This window comes from Anomaloglossus baeobatrachus, chromosome 5 (genome assembly GCF_048569485.1).
Source record: "Anomaloglossus baeobatrachus isolate aAnoBae1 chromosome 5, aAnoBae1.hap1, whole genome shotgun sequence".
In the NCBI taxonomy this organism is placed as follows: Eukaryota; Metazoa; Chordata; class Amphibia; order Anura; family Aromobatidae; genus Anomaloglossus; species Anomaloglossus baeobatrachus.
In genome coordinates this window covers 111,692,358-111,714,676 of record NC_134357.1, presented here as the reverse complement: position 1 = coordinate 111,714,676, position 22,319 = coordinate 111,692,358, and the positions used below count along the sequence as shown (strand labels likewise).

The 22,319-nt window shown below is 41.0% G+C and overlaps 1 protein-coding gene across 9 annotated transcripts in view; it reads left to right on the top strand.

The window, feature by feature from the left end:
• The window catches only part of PLCE1 (phospholipase C epsilon 1), a 400,168-nt gene that overhangs the window by 151,389 nt on the left and 226,460 nt on the right, over nucleotides 1-22,319 (top strand). For all 9 annotated transcript variants that reach the window (XM_075348768.1, XM_075348766.1, XM_075348765.1 and 6 more), the window contains exon 3: nucleotides 5,281-5,527. In XM_075348768.1, coding sequence (XP_075204883.1) covers nucleotides 5,281-5,527 — 247 coding nt within the window. The remainder of the gene's footprint in view (nucleotides 1-5,280; nucleotides 5,528-22,319) is intronic.

The following is a 22,319-nucleotide window of genomic DNA, read 5'->3' as shown; positions in this document are numbered from 1 at the left end:
GTGCGTGCCCCCTCCTCCCCGGCTGTGCTGTGATCGCAGGATCGCATCACAGTGGCATGATACTTGGCTTACACTCCAGCAGCATGCGATGCAATCACATTAATGCTCATGTGGCCTCAGCCTAAGGCCAGGGTCACACGGCCGTGGATGTTCTCATATGACAGAATCTGGCTGATTATGAAAATAACACTCAGCTCAAATTTTGATCAGAGTGTGAGCCAAGTGTCACTGTGATATGATTCACATGAGAAAATCATATCTCAGGTGAAGAGAAGATGAGGAACTTAATTTCTCCATCTTCTCTGTTGTCTGCGTTGCTGCAAATTGGAACGGCACTCAGATGACATCCGAATGCAGTCCAATGTTTTGCACGTACCCATAGTCTTGAATGGATGCATGCCTTCTAATATACACTGCCCCATAGTATTACATTCATCGAGGGCTATTTGATAAGACATCAGATAGCACTCGTCCGATGTATAGGCCAGTGTGAGCGAGCCCTAACACAGACTTTGTGCACAATTGTGTCACAGTTTGATAAGGAAAACATGACTGCTTCCCTCCACAAACATAAGAAACATTGCAAAGTCTAAGGATTAGGGTTATAGAAATAAAATAATAATGTCCTACCACTATTTGGATCAGAATTCATAAAATATGAGCTGAATGTATCACCTTGTTGGTGCTTATACTACATTCTGTGGTCTAAAGAATGAACTTGAATGTTTAAATTGAGCTAACTTTATTGGCGACGTCTTTGTATGTTCTTACCCCGGTCAGACTGACCCAACTTTAGGCTTCCTTTGAACAATTTATATAGAGGTAATAAATGTTTTCTTCATTGTAAAACAGTTTGAAGTTAAGATTTATGTTCAAAATGAAATAGAAGTCTAAAAAAATAGAAACATTGCGGCATCACAAGTATCAACACCAGCACCGGAGCCTGTTTTCACCTCTCTGACCAGGCCAAATCTTACAATTCTGACCAGTGCCACTTTATGAGGTAATAACTCTAGAACGCTTCAATGGATCCTACCGATTCTGAGACTGTTTTTTCATGACACATTTCACTTCATGTTAGTGGTAAAATTAAGCACAATTTTTTCATGTTAATTTGTGAAACTATCGGAATTTTGTTGAAAATTTCAAAATTTTCAAACTTTTAATTTTTATGGCTTTAAACCAGAATGTTATGTCACACAAAATAGTTAATAAATAATATTTCCCACATGTAAGGGTTAATAGATTATCAGCAATTTCTCATTTATCCAACAAAATTTACAAAACCAATTTTGTTAGGGACCACATTACATTTGAAGTCAGTTTGAGAGGCCTATGTGACAGGAAATATCCAAATATGACACCACTCTAAGAACTGCACCCCTCAAACTGCTTACAACCATATTCAAGAAGTTCATTAACCCTTTAGATGCTTCACAGTAAGTATCCCCTTCACGACTTTAGTGGTACTTTGCACGCTGCGACGTCGCTACTGCGATATCATCGGGTAAAATCGAAAGTGACGCACATCCGGCGCCGGTAACGACATCGCAACGTGTAAAGCCTAGATGCGCCGATAAATGATCGCAAAAGCGTCGAAAATCGGTGATTGTGTAGCGTCGGTCATTTTCATAATGTCGCACCAAAAGGAGATACGATGTTGTGACACCGCAGGAGCGAGGAACATGTCCTTACCTGCCTCCACCACCAATGTGGAAGGAAGGAGGTGGGCGGGATGTTTACGTCCCGCTCATCTCTGCCCCTCCACTTCTATTGGCTGCCTGCCGTGTGACGTCGCTGTGACGCCGCACGACCCGCCCCCTTAGAAAGGAGGCGGGTCGCCAGTCAGAGCGACGTCACAGGACAGGTAAGTGTGTGTGAAGCTGCCGTAGCGATAATGTTCGCTACAGCAGCTATCACAAGATATCGCATGTGCGACGGGGGCAGGTACTATCGTGCTCGGCATCGATAGCCGATGCTAGCGATGTCACAACGTGCAAAGTACCCCTTAGACGTACCTATACGATCAAGGCCGTGTCTGTCCCTTTAATGCTGGCTCAGGTGGTGAGCCCACATTTTTTTCCCCTCACATGTAAGCTAATCTGATCAGCCGAAATGTGCAACAAACAGGCTCCAATCCACCATTGCCTGCTATCTAGTTAGGTTGCACAGTCAAACTCTAACATGCACCGGCAGGGAGTGCATCATTCCCCGCCACCATTGACAGCCCCATGACACGATCACGGGGTGCAGATGGGTTGTCATGACAGCCAGGGTCGGCCAATGACCCCTGTCACTCTCATGACCTAGCCCCTGATGACCACTGTTGCTCTCATGACCTAGCTCCTGTGAACGTCGGCTGAGTGACAGCATTCACAGGAGATCAGCATTTCTGCTGTTAAGAGAGATTCTGAAGCAGAAGTGATCAGACAGTGTGTCAAAATGTAAACAAATAAAAAAAGTTTTTAAAAATTTGAAAGAAAAATACTAAAAGTTCAAATCACCCCCTGTAGCCCAACTAAAAATAAAATAAAAAAAAAACCAAAACACATATTTGGTATTGCCGAGATCAAAATCTAAAATAAAATAATCTGGTTTGTAAAGAATGTAATGGGAAAAAAAATCAAACGCCAGAATCACATATTTTTAACCACCACAACATTGCAATACAGTAAATGCAAATAGCATCTAACCAAAAACTGTATAATTAAAAACAGCAGCTCAAGATGCAAAAAATAAGCCATCACTTGGCCCACATTTAAAAAAATGAGAACGATACGGGTCTTTGAAAATGGCGACAACAAAAGAGCAATTCTTTTTTTTTTTTTTTAACAAATTTCAGATTTTTTTTCACGACTTAAATTAAACTATACATGTTTGGTATCAATAAAATCATGCTGACCTGGGGAATCATACTGCCAGGTCAGTTTTACCATATAGTGAACATGATAAATAAAAAAAAAACAATTGTGCAATTGTACTTTTTTGCAATTTCACCTCACTTGGAATTCTTTTCCTGTTTCCCAGTACAATGTGGGGCAGAATGAATGGTGAATAATCACTTCATTAACCCCCAAAACACCCCTGCGGGTCTAACGTAATCCACACGAAGTCTCACGACGATTCCAGCTATGCTACAACTGAAATCACAGTGCTCGATCATGGAACATGAATACCCGCTGTGGACTTCAGGCAGAGACTGAGCCTCAGCAATCAGCGGTGATGTCACTCAGGTAAATTTCAGGCACACCTTTAGGTTCCCATGGCCCTCCACCTGTGACTGCAGCTAACCTGACCTCAGGATACTTCATTAAACTCAGTGATCCACACCTGAGGTGAGGTCACTGACTTTACTGAGATCACCTGAGGTCAAGTTATCTGCGGTCACAGGTGGAAGGCCATCTCTAACATCCAACAGCTAGGTGATGTCGACATGGAGGAGTGGAAAATAATTCCAGTGGCTCCTGTGAAGCTCTAGTAAATTCCATGCCCAAGAGAGTTATGCCAGTGCTTGAAATTAATGGTGGCCACACAAAATATTGACACTTTGGGCACAATTTAGCTATTTTCACTTATGGTTGTATTTTTGCTGCTGTTCAGTAAAAATGACACATTTTAGAATTTTCTTCAAATAGGTATAAATGCAATGATACTTAACTTGTATAGGTTTTTATATGTATGGGGGGGGTTGTTTTTACTTTTCCAATACAATGCTATTCTGTAGGAAGAGGATTTGACATTGGTCCTAATCCTGGAATTATGAGGTAGTGTAGAATAATGTATGGTAGGTGATTACTTTAGTCTTCATTCGAAGTACACTAGGAGCCCAGCGTTAAATTGATTTGGTCATGGAAGTGTCCCAGGAGCTTTATTATCCACATGACCGCATTAGATCTATAAGCAGCCAATGTGGCCTAAACGTGCTACCATGGCCTGCGGCATTTATAGACTTGCCTCCCATTGACCATATCAGTGATGTCATTGCTCAGCAATTGCAAAGGGGCTGCCATCAATGGATCTTGATGATTTGTATGCACAAGTGCATTCAGCATGTCAGAATATTCCTCAGACAACCATTAATAACCTAACTGATAACAGCTAAGGGTCTGTGCGCACTGGGAAATTTGTGTTTCGTAAGAAAAATCCGCACCCTCTGGCAGAATTCCGCTCCCGGGGCAAAAAACGCACCAGAAACGCACCCAAAATCCGCATGCGGTTTTACCGCGGTTTGTTGAGGTTATGATGAGGTTTTTCTGCACTTTTGGAATGGTTTTTCTGCGGGTTGGTCCCTGCGGTTTTGAACCATTATCTATGTCAAAACTGCAGGTACCTGTGGAAAAGAAGTGATATGCTACTTCTTTTTGCTGCAGAAATTCTGCAGCAAAACCTGTAGGGAAAAAAAACGCAGTGTGCTCACAGCATTTTGGATTTTCCATAGATTTTGCTGGGGAAGGACTGCAGAAAGGTTATAACCAAAAAACACTCCTTTTCTGCAGCAAAAACCTCGGCAAATCTGTGGAAAAAACTGCATTGTGCGCACAGGGCCTAAGGTGTGTAACTGTGGGGATTTCTGTACCTGACGCTCATATTTGATGCTGGATTAATCAAGAGGTTCTGATACTTTTGTTTCCATTTTTTCATCATTGGCGTGTCAGTAACGAATCTATCTATCCTGTAATTTTGATAACTTCACTACTTTTCCTTCTTGACGTTGCAATTTCAGTATTGAGGAGTGTATCTAGTTTCATAAATTGAAACGGTTTTCTAATTTTATAATTCGATCAGCAACATGTGAAGCTGACATTTCAATTCAGCAATAGTCAGAATAGCAGAGGGCATGTAAAATCATGAGACATAATACAGTATTTGCTTACATAATAAAGGAACAAGCCAAAAACCTGACGACTCAAGAAATGAAACATTCTCTGTGGATTCCCTCCCAGTATATAAGTATATGGAGTCTGCAGTCTGTAACTATATATTTTAAGTGAGAATCTATAGTCTGGACTTTTTCACATTGAGTCACAAATTAAACCATCTAGAGATACAGACATAAAACTATATAAAAGCTACCGCATTAGACTTCAAGTACACACAATTGTCCTCTCCTGCATCTATCAATCCTTTCAAACTTTGAGAAGTATTTATCTTCTAATGAAAATCATCAGAACGTCATTTTAATTTTTTCTGTACCCTCAAATGTCCAAGCAAAAAGTGATAATGTCACACCAAAAGTTAAGTTGAAAGTTGGTAGTGATTTATTGTTCTCTTTAATTCTAGGTTTGCAGAGAAGATCATGGGGAAGAAGACATTGTGGATTTGTCTGTATGCCTCCTTGAAAAACCATTAGCCCTTTCAAGTAACAACGGTATTGATCTGTCTGAAAAACATGCTGGATTTCATGCAACTTTGCAGAGGACTACCATTTCTCAATACATAAGTGGTGCATTGCTGGAGGCTACAACATTATTGGGGGCGAGAAGTGGACCTTTGTTAGGTGGGTCGACGGGGAGAACAATGCTGAAAGGTAAGTTTGATAAATCCGGTAAAACTATTAACGATATTTTGTCAATAGACTATGATCCCAAATTGCTCATGATTTACGGACTCACTTTTAATTCTAAAATGTGTACAAGGCAGGTGGCAAAAAAATGTCCGCGTATATTCCTTTTGGATCTTTGCCAATGTTGGTGGCAAAGTTACAAATTAAAGAATGACAAAAATATGAACGTGTGTGTGATCCGTCTGCTATGCATGTTAGACCAGCTAGTCTGAGTTTCCTTCAATTCTAGACTAAGAAGATGACATTATATACCGGTATGATAAATGAGTCAGGCAGCAGAGCAATACTCAAGAATAAGTTGTGTAATATGTGACTGGACAGGGAGACTTGGCGAAAGATTGTGGAACAATTGGGGTTTGATTTTTTATTTATTTTCTTATGCTTTTTTGGAAAATCCATGAAATATGCTAAACGTAGTCCTATAACCAAGTGCTTTTTCCATGAACTATGTAGTACATAATTATAAAATCTAAAATATACAGTAGTTGCTTTTTTTCTACCTCTTTTTTTATTACTTTATATATTTCACAGTTTGATCCAACACATTACTGCGAAATTTGAATGTGCGCAGTATAATTTTAAAATGAAAACTTCCAGTATTGTTTTGTGTAATTTTATGATGTGTCGTTTCATCCCCTTAGCAATGAGAGAGTAATGTTAGCAAAACCATTAAAAAGTAAATTAAATTAAATATTTCATATGGAGAATGAGCTTCCCGGTCATTGCTGCAGTCAGTGTTTGTTTACAGCGAGGTCAGCTTCTCCTTTCCAACTGTCCAAATAACTTCCTGGCATCTCATTCATAGAAGAATGCACTTGAGCCTTTCCTGTTCCATAATTTCTCGTGTGTATTCACAAAGATTTAAATTTAGTAAATACTTTTCAACAATCTATTTGGGAATTAATGAAAATAATTAAAAAAAACTTAACTCCAATGAATATTTTCAAATTACAAAGGTTGTCCACTACTTTAATACTGATGGCCTATCCTTAGGATAGGTCATCAATGTCTGAACGGCTGGGGTCCAACTACTGACACCCTCGTCAGTCAGCTGTTCTGTGCCGATGGAGACAGCAGCTGTTTACATTGCAGGGGACTACCACCTCTGTGATGGGTCATCCCATGGTAACTTACGTTACATTCACAAGCCAAAAACTGAGTTAATAATGGCTACAGACTGTTCTTTGAAGGCAGGCACAAAAATGAGTGAATGTATATTGTTCATTGAACTATTCTCAATAGATTTCAACACAGTTTGATTTTTCAACAATACAAATTAAATACAAAATACAATTTATTACTTTGTAATTTAGGTTTCTTTTTGTGTTTTCTCATCAACACTTGTGCCAATGCTGTGTACCAGACAGTATTATCTGCCCATTCCTACATATGGCTAATGTGTTTGCTTTCCAGCTGTAGTGAAAATACATATACAAGTTTGGTATAACAGGTGAATACTGCCTTTCTGGTATACTACCAATACAAACTCACATGGTTTAGGCGGCACATATCAGGATTCCTACAGATTCCCTTTATCACATATCTACAGAATAGGTCTGATTGTTGGGAAAAAGTGGGTACTTCTGGGCCCCCCTCCGAGCCCCTATTTTTTTCTTTCTGCTGTTGAAAATTGAATATTTACTAATAGTTCTAAATGTTTATGGGACTATGGGAGACAAATGAGTTCAGCACTTGGCTATGTCTGTCAGTCCAATACAAAACCAACCATGATCCTCTATTCAATCTACAACTAAGAGAAACTCTGTGGTTAGAGACTAAATGGAGCAGCATTCCAACCTGTTCAATATATCTATGGGTTTTTTAGATAACGCATATAACGGTACTTAATACATTGATGCCTGCTGCTGCTCCTGTTAGCTCTATTCAATCTCTGATTACAGTGATGAAGAAGAGCTTGTGCTCCCCTTCCTGTATACAACGCTGTACTTCTATCGCTACTTCGGTGATGACTGACCAACTAAAGTGGTCAAAACGCTGCAGCCAATCACTGGGCTCAAAGGTCCTACTGATACAAACCGCACGAGTCAGTGAGCTCATTGATTGGCTGCAGCGCTGTTAATGTGAGCCTTCCCATTGACTTGTATTGAAAAGTTCAGAGCATCTTCCAAGCAGAAAATGCCTGAAGGATGGTTGTGTCATGGGTGACAAACTGTCCTATAGTGTCTGGCTATTGAAGGTCACAGTGTTTGGCTGCACAAACTGCTCCATGACCTTCTATTATTCCTGCTTGGTATTTGGTATCCTGTGTATCTCATCTGCTTGTTTTTCATCCCTTTCCCATTAGGACCCTGAGGAGTTCCTCACCCTTTCAGCTGTTTTTCATTAGCACTTTCCTTGGTGTCTTTATATACCCTCATTTCCCCTTACTCTGTGCTGGTGATAGGTCTAATACCCTTAACAGGTCTTCAGTGCAAGCAGTCGGCTTGGATATATCTGGAGAAACTTTCTTGTTGCAGTTCCTCTCCCTGAGTCATCTGGAGATAAGTTATTAGTTTACATTCCCTCTGTTTGTTATCCCTGTGTCTTCTTTAGAGGATTGTGGGATTGACTAAGCACTCATTCCATCTGCTGTCTACCTAGGGCCTACTTCATGGTCAGGTATCCGACTTGGCGTATAGGTGCGGAACATATCTAAGGTGGTGAGGAAAGCCAGGGCCAGTGGTAGGCATGGTCAAGGGTCACCATCTCCTCCTTCCGTAGACAAAGGGTTTCCCTTCACGTTTGCCGTTCGCTTGGTACCTAGCGTGACAGTTTGTCGTTTTTAGAACTCTGAAGTGGCTAAAGATTTTCAAATGCTTGAAACAATGCACAAGTTTTTTTTTTTTCCATAGCTTTTTTGAGCTTTTTACTTATACGTTTTTCATGCAGTTTTCTTGGCGGAACACATCTTAATAAGGTTGCACATGTCTTGATACAACTGCGGTCTATGCCTGCCTATATATTTCTGAAGTCTGCTAGTATAGAGCATAAGTATAGCAGTCTGAAGGTTGGAAGTTGTAGGCTCCGCAGGTCTTAAGGCCCAGTCACATTAAACAACTTACCAGTGATCCCAACAACGATACAACCTGATAGGGATCGCTGGTAAGTTGCTAGGAGGTCGCTGGTGAGATGTCACACTAAGTGACGCTCCAGCGATCCCACCAGCAACCTGACCTGGCAGGGATCGCTGGAGCATCGCTACATGGGTTGCTGGTGAGCTGTCACACAGGCAGATCTCACCAGCAACCAGTGACCAGCCCCCAGCGCCGCGTGGAAGCGGTGCTGCGCTTGGTAACTAAGGTAAATATCGGGTAACCAACCCGATATTTACCTTGGTTACCAGCGCACACCGCTTAGCGCTGGCTCCCTGCACACCTAGCCACAGTACACATCGGGTTAATTACCCGATGTGTACTCTGCTACGTGTGCAGGCAGCAGGAGCCGGCTTCTGCGGACACTGGTAACCACGGTAAACATTGGGTAACCAAGAAGCCCTTACCTTGGTTACCCGATATTTACCTTCATTACCAGCGTCCGCCGCTCTCACACTGCCAGTGCCGGCTCCCTGCTGCCTGCATACATAGCCACAGTACACATCGGGTTAATTACCCGATGTGTACTGTGGCTATGTGTGCAGAGAGCAGGGAGCCGGCACTGACAGCTGAGAGCCGTGGACGCTGGTAACGAAGGTAAATATCAGGTAACCAAGGTAAGGACATCTTGGTTACCCAATGTTTATCGTGGTTACCAGCGTCCGCAGAAGCCGGCTCCCTGCTCACTGCACATTTAGTTGTTGCTCTCTCGTTGTCACACACAGCGATGTGCGCTTCACAGCGGGAGAACAACTAAAAAATGGCCCAGGACATTCAGCAACAACCAATGACCTCACAGCAGGGGCCGGGTTGTTGCTGGATGTCACACACAGCAACATCACTAGCAACATCGCTGCTACGTCACAAAAGTTGTTCCTTAGCAGCGATGTTGCTAGCGATGTTGCTTAGTGTGACGTGGCCTTTACTCTGCACTGCTAGGACTTGTAGGAAGTCATTTATTTGTCTAGACCCATTCACAAAGAGGTTTTGCACTGTGTAATTTTGGGTTTTTATCTTTAGCAATTTACAGGGATGTTTTGTTATGTGTTCCAAATATTGTATTAGCATAGTTTCCAAGATAATCTTTGGTAATCCCTCTCTTTAGGTCACATTTTAGGGATTTGTATAAAGGTTTTTAAAAGTTGTATAAGTACTTACCAGAGTAAGCCACACATGGTGATTATGTATGAGCAGAAATACAGCAGGACAAGTGGTGTCCTTGGCTTGTCTTTTGTAGTCTGCAGACGAATGAGTCTCAAGTATTGCAGTTACATATTTACAAGGAATGTTCCTTTTTTACTTGGACACTTGAGTATTATTTCTTAGGGAAAAAAAATAGAACATCTCAGAATTTTTCTCTGTAGTGCTAATTTGTCAAAATTATATTTAGTGATTCTGTTTGGATGACTTTACCAATAATTATTGGTGACATATATTATTATAATGGCATATATTATTAATAATATATGTTATGTATTAAAGTTACATATATTAATAATAATTATTACAATAATATATTATTATTTTTATTATTATTATTATTATTATTATTATTATTATTATTATTATTAATAATAATTCTGATATAGGATAATATGACATCGCAGCCACCCTGGAATTGGCGCATCCATTACCTGGCTCATCGCGATTGCCCTGGTGCAATGGCAATCTGGATAATATAAGAGGTTAATGATAGTTGGGATTTGTCAAAAAAATCACAGCTGTCACCAAGCCCGAGGTTAGTTATGGGGAGGGGTGTATGAGACCCCTCCACCACTAATCATATAAGTAAAAAATAAACAAAAAATTGTGAAAAAAAATCTTTTATTGTTAAAAAAAAACCAATACTCTCTCAATTTATGAACCCCCAAAACACCCCTGCAGGTGCGCCGTCATACACACGAGGTCCCACTACAATCCCCTCCCTGCTACATCTGAGAGCACACAGTGTATACTGACAGAAACCTGTCTAGAATGTTGATAAAATTGCCTGATAGCATGTACAGTGGGGAGCTCTACACCCTCCATTCATGTGTAGGATGATGAACTCCATTATTTTGTGATGGGGAAACAAAGATGACCCAGTGACCCTTCAGGTGACCTAAGACTGGGGACCTTGTGCTGTCCCTTATCCTGATGGTAGACTTGAAGGTGGCCTGCAATGTGTCCCTGTCTCCTAACCTGACCCTGATGACTATGTCCCCCCCACCCAGAGGACTGACCAGGACGGAGATCTTAAAAAAACAATTATTTTTAAATAGAGCTGCTTTGTTTTTTTTAAACGTCCTGGTATTTGGCTTTGATAAAACTCTATTGACATTCGTAGGTGGGGATTACATGCGATTTTGATGCCTTTCTGCCACAGAACAGCAATAAAAATACATGTACATTTTTTACCTACGGATTTTCCTCATCTAATGCAAGTCTATGGGGAAAATCTGCACATAAAACTCAGTTTACCCGCAAGTGAAATTGACATGCTGCATATTTGAGCAATGCTCCTCAGGTCAGATTACGCAACGTAAAAAAGAAAAGATGTACAGTGGGAATGAGAGTTCTATAAATCCTATCTACTTTGCTGGACTCTAAGATGCTGCATTTTTTTATGCAGCGAAAATCCGCAGCTTTAAAACTCACCAAAAACCCATCGCGGTAACATTGCCTTAAAGTCCGGAGAGGGGTGAAGGCATTCTCATCCTTGCTGGCCAGTTGGTCACTCACCTCTTGTGTTGTCCAGGGGCTTCTATAGTTGCACTGCACTAATTGTTAAAATTGTAGCTCATAGTGTGCGCTGGCGCGGCCATGAATTTCCACACTATCTTTTTTATTTACTTTTATCTCAGTCAGCCCTTTTAAAGTTTTTTCAAGTGGAAATCCCTAAGCTTTAGTTCTTTTAAGAATTACTACATGCAAACTATCCCTATAATCTACTTAGAAGAAAACCCTTCTAATGTTTCCCGCAATGCGTTCTTTATCGCATGTTAAAGTATAAATTCACTTCTGACCCATAAAATATTGTTGTCTTCAAAGATTGTAAGATAGGGTGTAAATATTTAACATTTTTAGCTTATCTTGAGAGGGTTACATCATCTTCCTAAAGTTTTTTTGACAATCAAGGATTGATTGTTGGAGAAAAGTAAATTGGGGAAAAAAACAACAACTCAGAACCAACACTCAGATTCCGACCACTGGCACTTTGTCAGCGATCACTTAGGCACATGCATAAAACATTTGGTCTTCGTACAAAGTTAGCCAGATAAAGATGGAATTGTTTGAATAGGTCCATTAAAGGAGTTATCCAGGACTTTGCTTATTTTTACCTATTGGCTAAAAACTTATTGATAGGTAGTTTCTAATCACCTGTGGGATCTAAACGGCAAAGATCTCTGCCATCTCAGGGCAGTAACGGTCACTCCTACTAGTGATCCTGCGGCTTCCAATGACAGCATGTCAATAGAGCAGCGTCTTCTCCTCCACTCTGCACTCCGGATGAGGCATCTCTGCCATGGTCATGCGGATTGACAGTTGGCTCCCCACATTGCCAGCAGAGTAGAAATGGATTGTAAATTCTGGAAGTCCTATAAACTGGTTTATAGAGATGACAATCTCAAAGCTATAGTACCTACTCGATGGTTGTCTAATGTATCATTCAAGGAAAAGAGTATCTAGAGAGGTTGGATTATTTTAACTACGATATCTCCAATATTGTTCTCCTGGAAAAAATATAGCACCAATAAAATAAAATAAAAATCGGATACGGCTAACTGAATCTCTCTATGCAATGTTTGTAGGCTCTAAGCATAATGCCTACATGCAACACAGGCTCCTTGTCTTGGTATCCTGCAACTTTGATACTGCAGACGTAAATGGTAACCTATGCAACATGCTTTACACCAGTGGTCCTCAACCTCTTTTACACCAGGGACCGGCTTCAAGCAAGCTATTTTTCAATGGCCCGGCAGGGTGGGGTAGGACGTAGGGTGGGGTAGCTTTTGTCATATGGGGGCTGGATTATGGAGAACATACAGCTAGCAGGAGGGGAAAGAGGGCTGGACACATATGATGTTCTTGTCTCTGCTCCTGTCTGAGCAAATTCTGCAAGTAGAGTAGCACCACTGTACATTGAGCCTCAGTGTACAGCACTACTACTTAGCAGCCCTATACACCAAACAGCGCTGTAGACTGGGGGTGCTGATGGGACCTCAGTGTACAGTGCTGTAGAGCAGGTCCCCATCAGGAGCTATGCCAAGAGCCACTACACTATTGCCACATCGCCGACTCACCCCACCGCACCCCACATAATGTGCTGTGTCGGGAGCCGCGTCTACTGAGGCCTGTCCTCTGCCCCATCCTGGGACACTCCACTTAATGTACTATGCTGGGAGCCATGACATTTTAAATGTCACGGCTCCCAGCAGAGAACATTATGCAGGGTATGACAGTGCAGGGCAGCAGGCAGCATCCACCCCACAAAGTGTGGTCTGAGCCGCCGCAGAGCACAGCACACTGTCCATGTTTAGTGCTGGTCACTACAGCGTCGTGAACCGGCAAAGAATTCCCAACGGTCACGGACCGGTGGTGGGGAACCCTACTGTACACAATAGAATTAGGAAGCCCTCCATTCATGAGCACACAGTTGGTTGATGCCCGAGCCTGCCTAAGTAACTCAGAAACACCAGAGAAACCATAGTGTGTAATTTCCTGGCTCCATTTCCTTTCCTTGAAGATAAGGGAAAATGTTGTCCCTCTTTAATTTCCTGGGACTTCTCCTGGTCTCCAGGAATTTTCAAAGATTCCGGCTAGTGGTTCTGCAATTTCCTCTGCAATCTCTTTCAGTAGCCTAGGATGTAATTCATCTGGACCAGGAGATCTGAATTAATTTAAATTAGCTATGTGTTCCCTCACCATCTTTCCGTTTATGGATAGTGTGGATTCTTTTACTCCTTTAATCGTACAGTGAAGATTAGTTGATGTTACATTTGCTTACTTAGTGAACACAGATGCAAAATAGGAATTTAAAACATTTTCTTGTGCGGAGATAATCTTGTAAATGTGCCCCTGCTATTTACTGTGTAATGGCCGTGTCTGACCATACAGGGACATGGTCTGATCATACCATATCTCCTGGGCAAGGAAAGAAGTAAAAGTGAGTATAAAAACAGGACAGCACGGGATCATAGCTGACTCTTTTTGTGAGGTAAAGCATTTCCCTACCTGTTTTTAAAAAACATTTTACCTCACAGAATAATTTCGATTCCATTATCTATTGTTTGTATAATGTTTTGCTTCTTCCCCTGCCAAGGATATGTAGTATGATCATACCATATCCCTGTACGGTCAGACACGGCCACTACACAGTACATAGTAGGGGCACATATATAAGATTATGTTAGAACAGGAACTTTTTTTTTTTTGTGGAAATTATTATTATTCCAAGATCTATTGATTAAAGTGAACTGTGTCTGTGGATCATCCCCTTTAAGTCCTCAATATCCCCCAATATACATATGAAAGGGAGCTGGTTATGTTAGCCATTTATTTATTTATAATTTCTAGTAATCCTTGCAGTAAAGATTCCAAGTTAGGCAGGACCACATCATGTGCAGTGCATTTGCTAGATGCACTTTAAATCTAGGGCACAGTGTATTTGGCCACTGTCTTATGTAAAAAAAAAAAAAAACTGCGGTTATATACACCCGGTGTAACACATACAAATGAGATACTGTATGAGATTTGCTTATGGACAGTTGTGGAACTTTCTCCAGAATTTCCTGCCACTTGTCTTCTTTAATGGGGTTTATTTCACCTTCCCATTTGTCTTTACAGTTTATCGGGTGTTTCATTTCATTAAACCACCAGTATTTTGGGGGGTTTCTGAGCTGGAGTGGCGCTTTAAATCTAAGGCCCCTTCCCCAAGTATTCTACTCACCCTCCTGAATTTTCATGCTTTTTCGGAGTCGGTCCAGTCCCACAGTGCAATCTTGTGCCTCTAACTTCTGACTGGCTGGAAGTCAGAAGTTGCTTCATCATAAGCGCTGAAGACAACTCTGTTAGAGCCGAAATGAGGTACTCCATGAAACACTGGAGTTGTCAGTAGATCACAAGAAGCCGGATCCCACCATTAGTTGTGTGGATAGAAGATAAAGCTGCCGGAGGGTGAGTATAAGACCTAGGGCATGAAACCTAGATATAAAGCACCACTCCAGCAGTGCAATAAAAAACAAAACACTGGAGTGGCGCTTCAACACCAAATCCAGCAAAGCTCAAAACTCTTTATTTAGTTACAGCAGGGTATGTTTTCACAATTTTTTTCCTTGGTTTCTAAAGCTCAAAACTCTGTATTATCATGTTCTTAGGTACACCATCATTTAGGTCAAGCCCCTCTGTCTGGTATGTAGGACGTAGCTAAAGGTATTTATAAAATTCAGATCAAGGTACCCTAAATTCACTTTGCAATTGGAAAAACGCCTTAATTAGGTCACTCACTAAAAGTCTTATGAATTCCCTTCAAACTCCAACTACCGAACCTCTCTAGTTGGTGTAAATTAGGGAGCCATGGAGTTTCCCATAATGAGATGTAATGCGCTCACCTGTTAACCTTAGCCAATTAATTAAATTATAGTGGAGTTGGAATTTTAACCTAAAAAAATATATTAAGGTGCCTCTAGTAACCTCATATAACCTTGTTGTCTTAAGATGGTATGAGAGTAAGAGATACTGTGCTCCCCAACTGTCACGCTCGGAGTTGGAGATGTCTGTATATAACGTGTGACACACGCAATTAAACCAATGGGTGTTTGACGCACCACCAAAAAACACCACAAAAAGGGGAACACACTGAGGTCAAGATACAATGGAGGTTCATGTTGCTAAGGAGAGAGATGAGGGGGCACCTCCTGCACTCATCTCAAGCTGACTCCTGAGCTCCCTAGTGTCCCTATACAGGTTCTTTCAACCTGTTGGTGCACAGGATACCTGGATCCCTCAACTGGCCTTAAACTTGCCCTGTCTAGTGAGTAGGCCGACGAGTACTCTAGACTCACCAATAAACTAATAAACATGGAGAGAAAGGAAAGACAGACAGGGGAATAAACAGAAGGATACAAAACACCAAACTTCACCATAGAAGACAGACTCTCAAGTAGCAGGTGGATGGGCACAGGACAAAACCTCAGCAGATCCTTCCACCAGGCTGGCCAAAGTAGAAATGATTCTATAACAGCAGCAAAGTCTGCTGAGAAGGCTCCAGTATTTCTTTTAAATGGGTGTGGACCCAAAGCAGCAACAGGAAAGGAAACATTGTTTAAATGAGGAGTCAAGATGGAGATGGGAGGCTCCAGTCCTAAGACTGTCACTAGTCTCAAAATAGCAGGCGGACAACCGTGACACCAACCACAGTGTCATCTCAGCCATAAATATGTTGAAGTTACGCTGTCATTTAATAAACTCATGGGTTTGGAACCATCAAACCATCAGCACATTTATCTCTTTCATAATGTTTGCTGCTTAATTCATGGAGTTTACTTTCCCCAGTCAGTTCCCTAAACAGATGATTAATTTTAAAGAAATATCTGTATGGTTTCAAGACTGGAAAGATATGTAGAGCAGACAATAGTTTGGATATCCAGATCATTTTAATGCGATTAGTGCATCCCACCAATGACAATGGTAATTTTGACCAAGTGCCCAACTTTTGTTTGAACTTCGTAACAATTGGAGTGAGGCTTTATTTTTCGTAATTATTAACTTTTGCAGTTATATTATTGCCCATATATTTGAATTCAGAAAACACTCGTAACCCAGAGCCAATTTAATTAGGTCCATTATCGCTGCTATACAATGGAAGCAGAACTGATTTACTCCAATTAATTACCAGACCCAAGTATTTTCCAAATCTATCAACAGTCTCCATCGCTATATGAAAAGTGGTAGAAGCCTCTGCGTAAAGCATCAGTGTGATTGGCATAAAGTGTCACTTTTTCTTCTGTCACCTCTATCAAAAACCTTTTATGCCTGAATGCCTCATAAAAATAGCAGTGAGGGACTCAATGGCCAATGCAAATAGCAGAGGAGAGATGGGACAAACTTGCCTTGTGCCCCTCCCTACCCAATGCAAAGGCCAGAGTAAGCCATCTGTTTACTCTTATCCCATATAGCAATTTTATCAAATAAATTAATCGAGAACCCATACTCCATTTTCCAAACACTGCCATAGAAATTCCCATTCAATAGAGTTGAACGCCTTAGGGTACCGTCTCACTAAACGACGTACCAGCGATTCCGACCACGATATGACTTGGTCAGGATCGCTGGTGCGTCGCTACATCGTCGCTGGTGAGCTGTCAATCAGGCAGATCTCCCTAGCAACCAGTGACCAGCCACCAGCCAGCAGCGACTCGTGGAAACGATGCTGCTATTGGTAACCAAGGTAAATATCGGGTAACTAAGCAAAATGCTTTGCTTGGTTACCCGATATTTACACTGGTTACGCACACCGCTTAGCGCTGGCTCCCTGCACTCGTAGCCAGGGTACACATCGGGTTACTAAGCAAAGCGCTTTGCTTAGTTACCTGATGTGTACCTTGGCTACGTGTGCAGGGAGCAGGCAGCCGGCTTCTAGCAGCTGCGGACGCTGGTAACCAAGGTAAATATCGGGTAACCAAGCAAAGCCTTTGCTTGGTTACCCGATGTGTACCTTGGTTACCAGCGTCCACAGACGCCTGCTCCCTGCACATTCAGATCGTTGCTCTCTCGCTGTCAAACACAGCGATGTGTGCTTCACAGCGGGAGAGCAACAACCAAAAAATTAACCAGAGGAGTGTGTAGCTATCAGCGATCTCACAGCAGGGGCTCAGTGTCACACACAGCGAAATCGCTGATGAGGTCACTGGTGCATCACAAAACCTGTGACTCAGCAGGGATCTCGCTATGTGAGAAGTACCCCTAAGTGGCATCTAGCAAACATAGGACTCTATTGCCAGCATTCACTGCTGTCAAGTAAAGATTCAGATGTAATCAAAGAATCTTAATGGCTGTGGATCTAGCAGGCATGAATCCTGATTGATCCACATGCACCACAATGGATATAATTTTAAGCCTAGTGGCTATGATCGTAATCTCTATAGATAGCAATGATATAGCTCCGTAGAAATCTAGTAGCAACGGGTCCTTGCTCTGTTTAGGTAGAAAGACTACTGCTTTTTGCATTAAGCAGGGTAGTACCCCAGCCTGCTGAAAAGTGCGTAATAATTGAGGTAAAAGAGTGTCGCCAAATTTATTAGATATCTCTGTAGGAAGCCTGTCCGAGCCCAGGGCCATAGAAGCCACCACCACAGTAATTCTTCCAATTGAAGTGGGCTGTCCTCAGTATCGTTAATCAGCCTAAGAGAAACTGGGGAGATCAGTCTCCTCCATGTTTGACAGAATCTGATCCCTAGGGAAATCCATTTAAAATCCCTAAAGGTCTTGATAAAACTCCAAAAAAAATGTTTAGTACCTGGTCAGACTGATTTACTATTGTGTCCTCTTTATCCCTTAAGTCACAGCAAATCAATTCCCCGACAGTGCATTTACAATCGAGGCTAGGAGGTGACCTGATTTCTCACCTTTCTCAAAGAACCTTTGCTGAGAAAACATAGGTTATTTTTAGCTTTGTAACTGTATGAGTACTGTGTCCCATTCCAGGCCAAGAAGTCCCCAACTTTGCCAGTTAAAGGGAACCTGTCAGCAGATTTGGGGCCTATAAGCTGCGGCCACCACCACTGGGCTCTTATATAAAGCATTCTAATATGCTGTATATAAGTGCCCAGGCTGCTGTGTAGAACGTAAAAATCACTTTATAATACTTACCTAAACGGTAGCTGCGATGGAGTTGGGCCATTTGGGCGTCTCTGTTCTCTTGTGCCGGCACCTCCTCTTTTGGCCATCTTCGTGCTCCTTCTGAAGCCTGTGTGCATGACGCGTCCTACATCCCACCGCAGCGACCATTTAGGGTAAGTATTATAAAGTGATTTTTACGTTCTACATAGCAGCCTGGGCTCTTATATACAGCATGTTAGAATGCTGTATATAAGAGCCCAGTGGTGGTGGTCACAACTTATAGGCCCCAAATCTGGTGACAGGTTCCTTTTAAGATCAGCTCCAGCTGCTCTTCGGTAGACTTAACTCTGTGCAGTATAACATTTCTAAAAACATCCCTTCTTAGTATTATTTGTTAAATACTTCTGCTCAATTTCATTATAATCAATTGATAATCAATATAAAATATATTTCTACTTTATAATTTCACTTTGAGGCTTTGAATAACTACCTTTGTCTTTTGTCACTAAATGAAGGTATGAGGATGGGATTCCATGATAGACTTGTATTATAGAGTATCTTTGGATCAAAGTAGTAGTTGGCATACAGTATAGTAAATTTGTCATGCCATGGTTTAACAAACCCACTGTGGTAGATAACTCACTCGGCGGCTGTTCGAGGTAGTCACAGGAACGCTTCATGTTTAAAGTTACAACTGGCACAAAGAAAATAGAAGAGCACAAACACCGTCCATATGACTGTGGGTTTCGCCTGCTAATTCAGGGCTCCACTCTTTATAACAAGAGCACAGCTCTGGAGGTCTACTACTGTACATCCAGACACAGAACGTAGAGTAATTCCTTACTTTTGTTAAGGATGAGATACAAGTGATCCCTTTTCCGATCTGATCGTTGTTCCGAATTAAAATGTCGTTTGTGCACGGCGAAAAAGAATGATAATTAATTGGAAATCAATTAAAACTCTTCCTCTCACGACCAAGGCTGAGGCAAGACTGAAAATCTTTATTCTCGGACGATTAGACCACGAAGTAAAAGGGGTGTAAACAAAAGTTCTAGTCCAATCAAGTATCGTAGGTCAGGGCTTCATGACGTAGAGAGATCTGCATATCCCCCTTGGATTGGTCAATCCAGGCTTCCAGGAATTTCTTTTGTCCATGTCTTGGGTATAGAACAGGAAATGGTGGCCATCTTCAAGCTATACATATAGTATATACTGTGTCTAAGGAAAATACACTGAATATGCAATATACATATATACATGTTAGTAAGAAACAAAAGCATTCACAAATATGTGTGTTAGTTCACATCTACTGAACTATATAACTGAGTCTATGAAATGGCTGAATTAAGTATTTTTGGATACTCAATTCTTTATCCTCAACAGTCCCCCCTAAAGACTTCTGCCATTTCTGAATTCTAAGGGTACTATGTTCCCTTAGGAAGAGAGGTAGAAAGACTTATCGGAAAACCTGCCTAACTGAACATTGAAACATGGGCGGAAAGGGGAAAGGGGTTTTCTTCACCGGTTTGAGACCAAGGACTCCTAGGCGAGTCCTCACCCTTTGTAGTTGGACTTTCCCATGTCTCAAGGTTCTCTAAGTCCTCTCTTCTAACTGTTCTGGCAATGCTGGTCTAAGACTGTACAGGGTTTTCTGAAAAGGATAAGTATGAGCAGAACGCTCAGTGCAGCTCTGGTTGATTAACCCTTCTGCAATGCGAGATGTGGATCCATAGATTTTTCTGCGGTTGGATCAGCTCCTCTAGTGTTGACTCATGGCTCTTTCTCGCTTGTCCTTTAGGATCAATCAGTTTCCTGACTGGAGACCATATGCTAATAGCTCTGATTTAAGATCTGGAATTGGAAAATACACCTGTTTAGCACACTATTCAGTCAATTATATAAAAATATACATGTCTATGCTAAACCAAAAAACATCTTACATAAAGACCTGCTTATTGCAAAAAGAAAACAAAACATATACATTTTGTACACGATTTACTAGTTTCCACTTTTCTAGAAAATATACACTTTTTGTAAACACATTTTTCTTTACATACCACCTTCATGTGCTTCTCAACAATAATGTCGTTTTCTGCACAGGAATGCCTCTGACCAAACCTGGAGAGAAATTTACACAACACGCACAGACTTGCATACAACGTGCTCATGATATACATCTATAATCAGTTTGCAGTCTCTAAGAATGGGTAGAGTAGGTGCAGGGCGTTTCTACGGACTCTTTACAGTTTTTTTTCACTTCGTTCTAGGCACTTGTCTCACAAGACTGGGTGAATCTGCCCACCTGGGTACTGAACCCAGTGTCACCAAAGCACACACTGACAATTGTCTTTCACAGATGTTATCTGGGCCATCATTAAGAAGAGCTCTCATGACAGAGAAAGCTTACCACCCTTTATCCACAGACCTTCCTCAGTCAGCTGGCTCCCTGCATGTCACAGTCCATTCCTTGTTGTTTTGCTTGTTCCTGTAGGGATTTAAGAACACAAGGAGTGACAGAAGTCACTGACGTGACCAATGTCACCAAGGCATGGTCGGTATTGGTGAAAGACTCTCAACTCTAGGCCCGTTCACTGCTTCTTGGTCAGCTGCACCTGTGCGAGGATCTCCATCCGAATCCATCAGCTCAGATCTAGACTTTCTTTTCGGCATACCTAATTCATTTGACAACAGGAAAAAAAAATCTACAACCTACATCATACACCTCTAAAGACTCTTACCCACTCCTGTTCTACCCATCAAGAGAGGCATTTAATGCATCACTGTCTCCTGTATCAATAGGATTGGAGGGAGTGGTCGAATTTAGATCTACCTCATGTGGTGTAAACAGCAGCATATCCAGTGCAGAATCGACCACCATCTGGTTTCATCTATAAAAACAAAAACTAAAAAATATACATTAGATCATTCTTATAACTTCATCTCTGATCATAATACAGTTAGTGGTCATCTATACTTCACATGACTGAGAATACTAAATAAATAAACAAACAAATAAATAAACAAATAAACATATAAGACAAGACTTTCCTATTTCAGCTAACAGATATACCTCATAGTAATCTAATAAACATAACCTATGGGAAAAAGGTCAGCTTCAAAACCTATCTAATATGCCTACTGCACCCTCCAAGAAACTGGAGAATATAATTAATACCTTATTCCCCCCTTGTTTAATTGTTTATTTACCAATATGGCAAAATTCAGCATTTGTATACTGGTATTCCTTAAAAGAAAAGATAAAACAGCAGGTAATAAATTAGCCACATACTAAAACCTAAAATGAACAAACACTGAAAATAACGTATATCTTACAACACTATACATTACTGAGAAATTTTAAAACCTTACAATAAACAACACTGTATCCATAAAGAAAAGAAAAACCTTTCATAGTAAAAACAACTGAGACATGATGAAATGACAGCTGTAACTGGGCGACTAACCTGCAAAAATATATGAATTGTTTAGAAATAATCATAAAAACAGAAAAGGTGATAGAGTCACAAAATAAAAATATATTGTTCAAATAAATCGCCATTAAAAACAAAACAACACAAATTATATCGCACATCCCATAAAATTTAATATTCCCTATTCAGGTATAAACAGCAAACTAAAAATGTGAAATCCTGAACTCCAAGGATTAAACCAAACTTACGTCACTATTGAGGAAAGACACATTCCATCCTTGTCTCTTAAAAGCGAGAGAGGAAGAAGAAAAAAAAACCTCATCCTTTGTTATAACAAAGACATAGCAGTGAACACATCCATTACCCATATCTACATTGGATGCATTATACATTTTTCCTAATTCCTTTTTACAA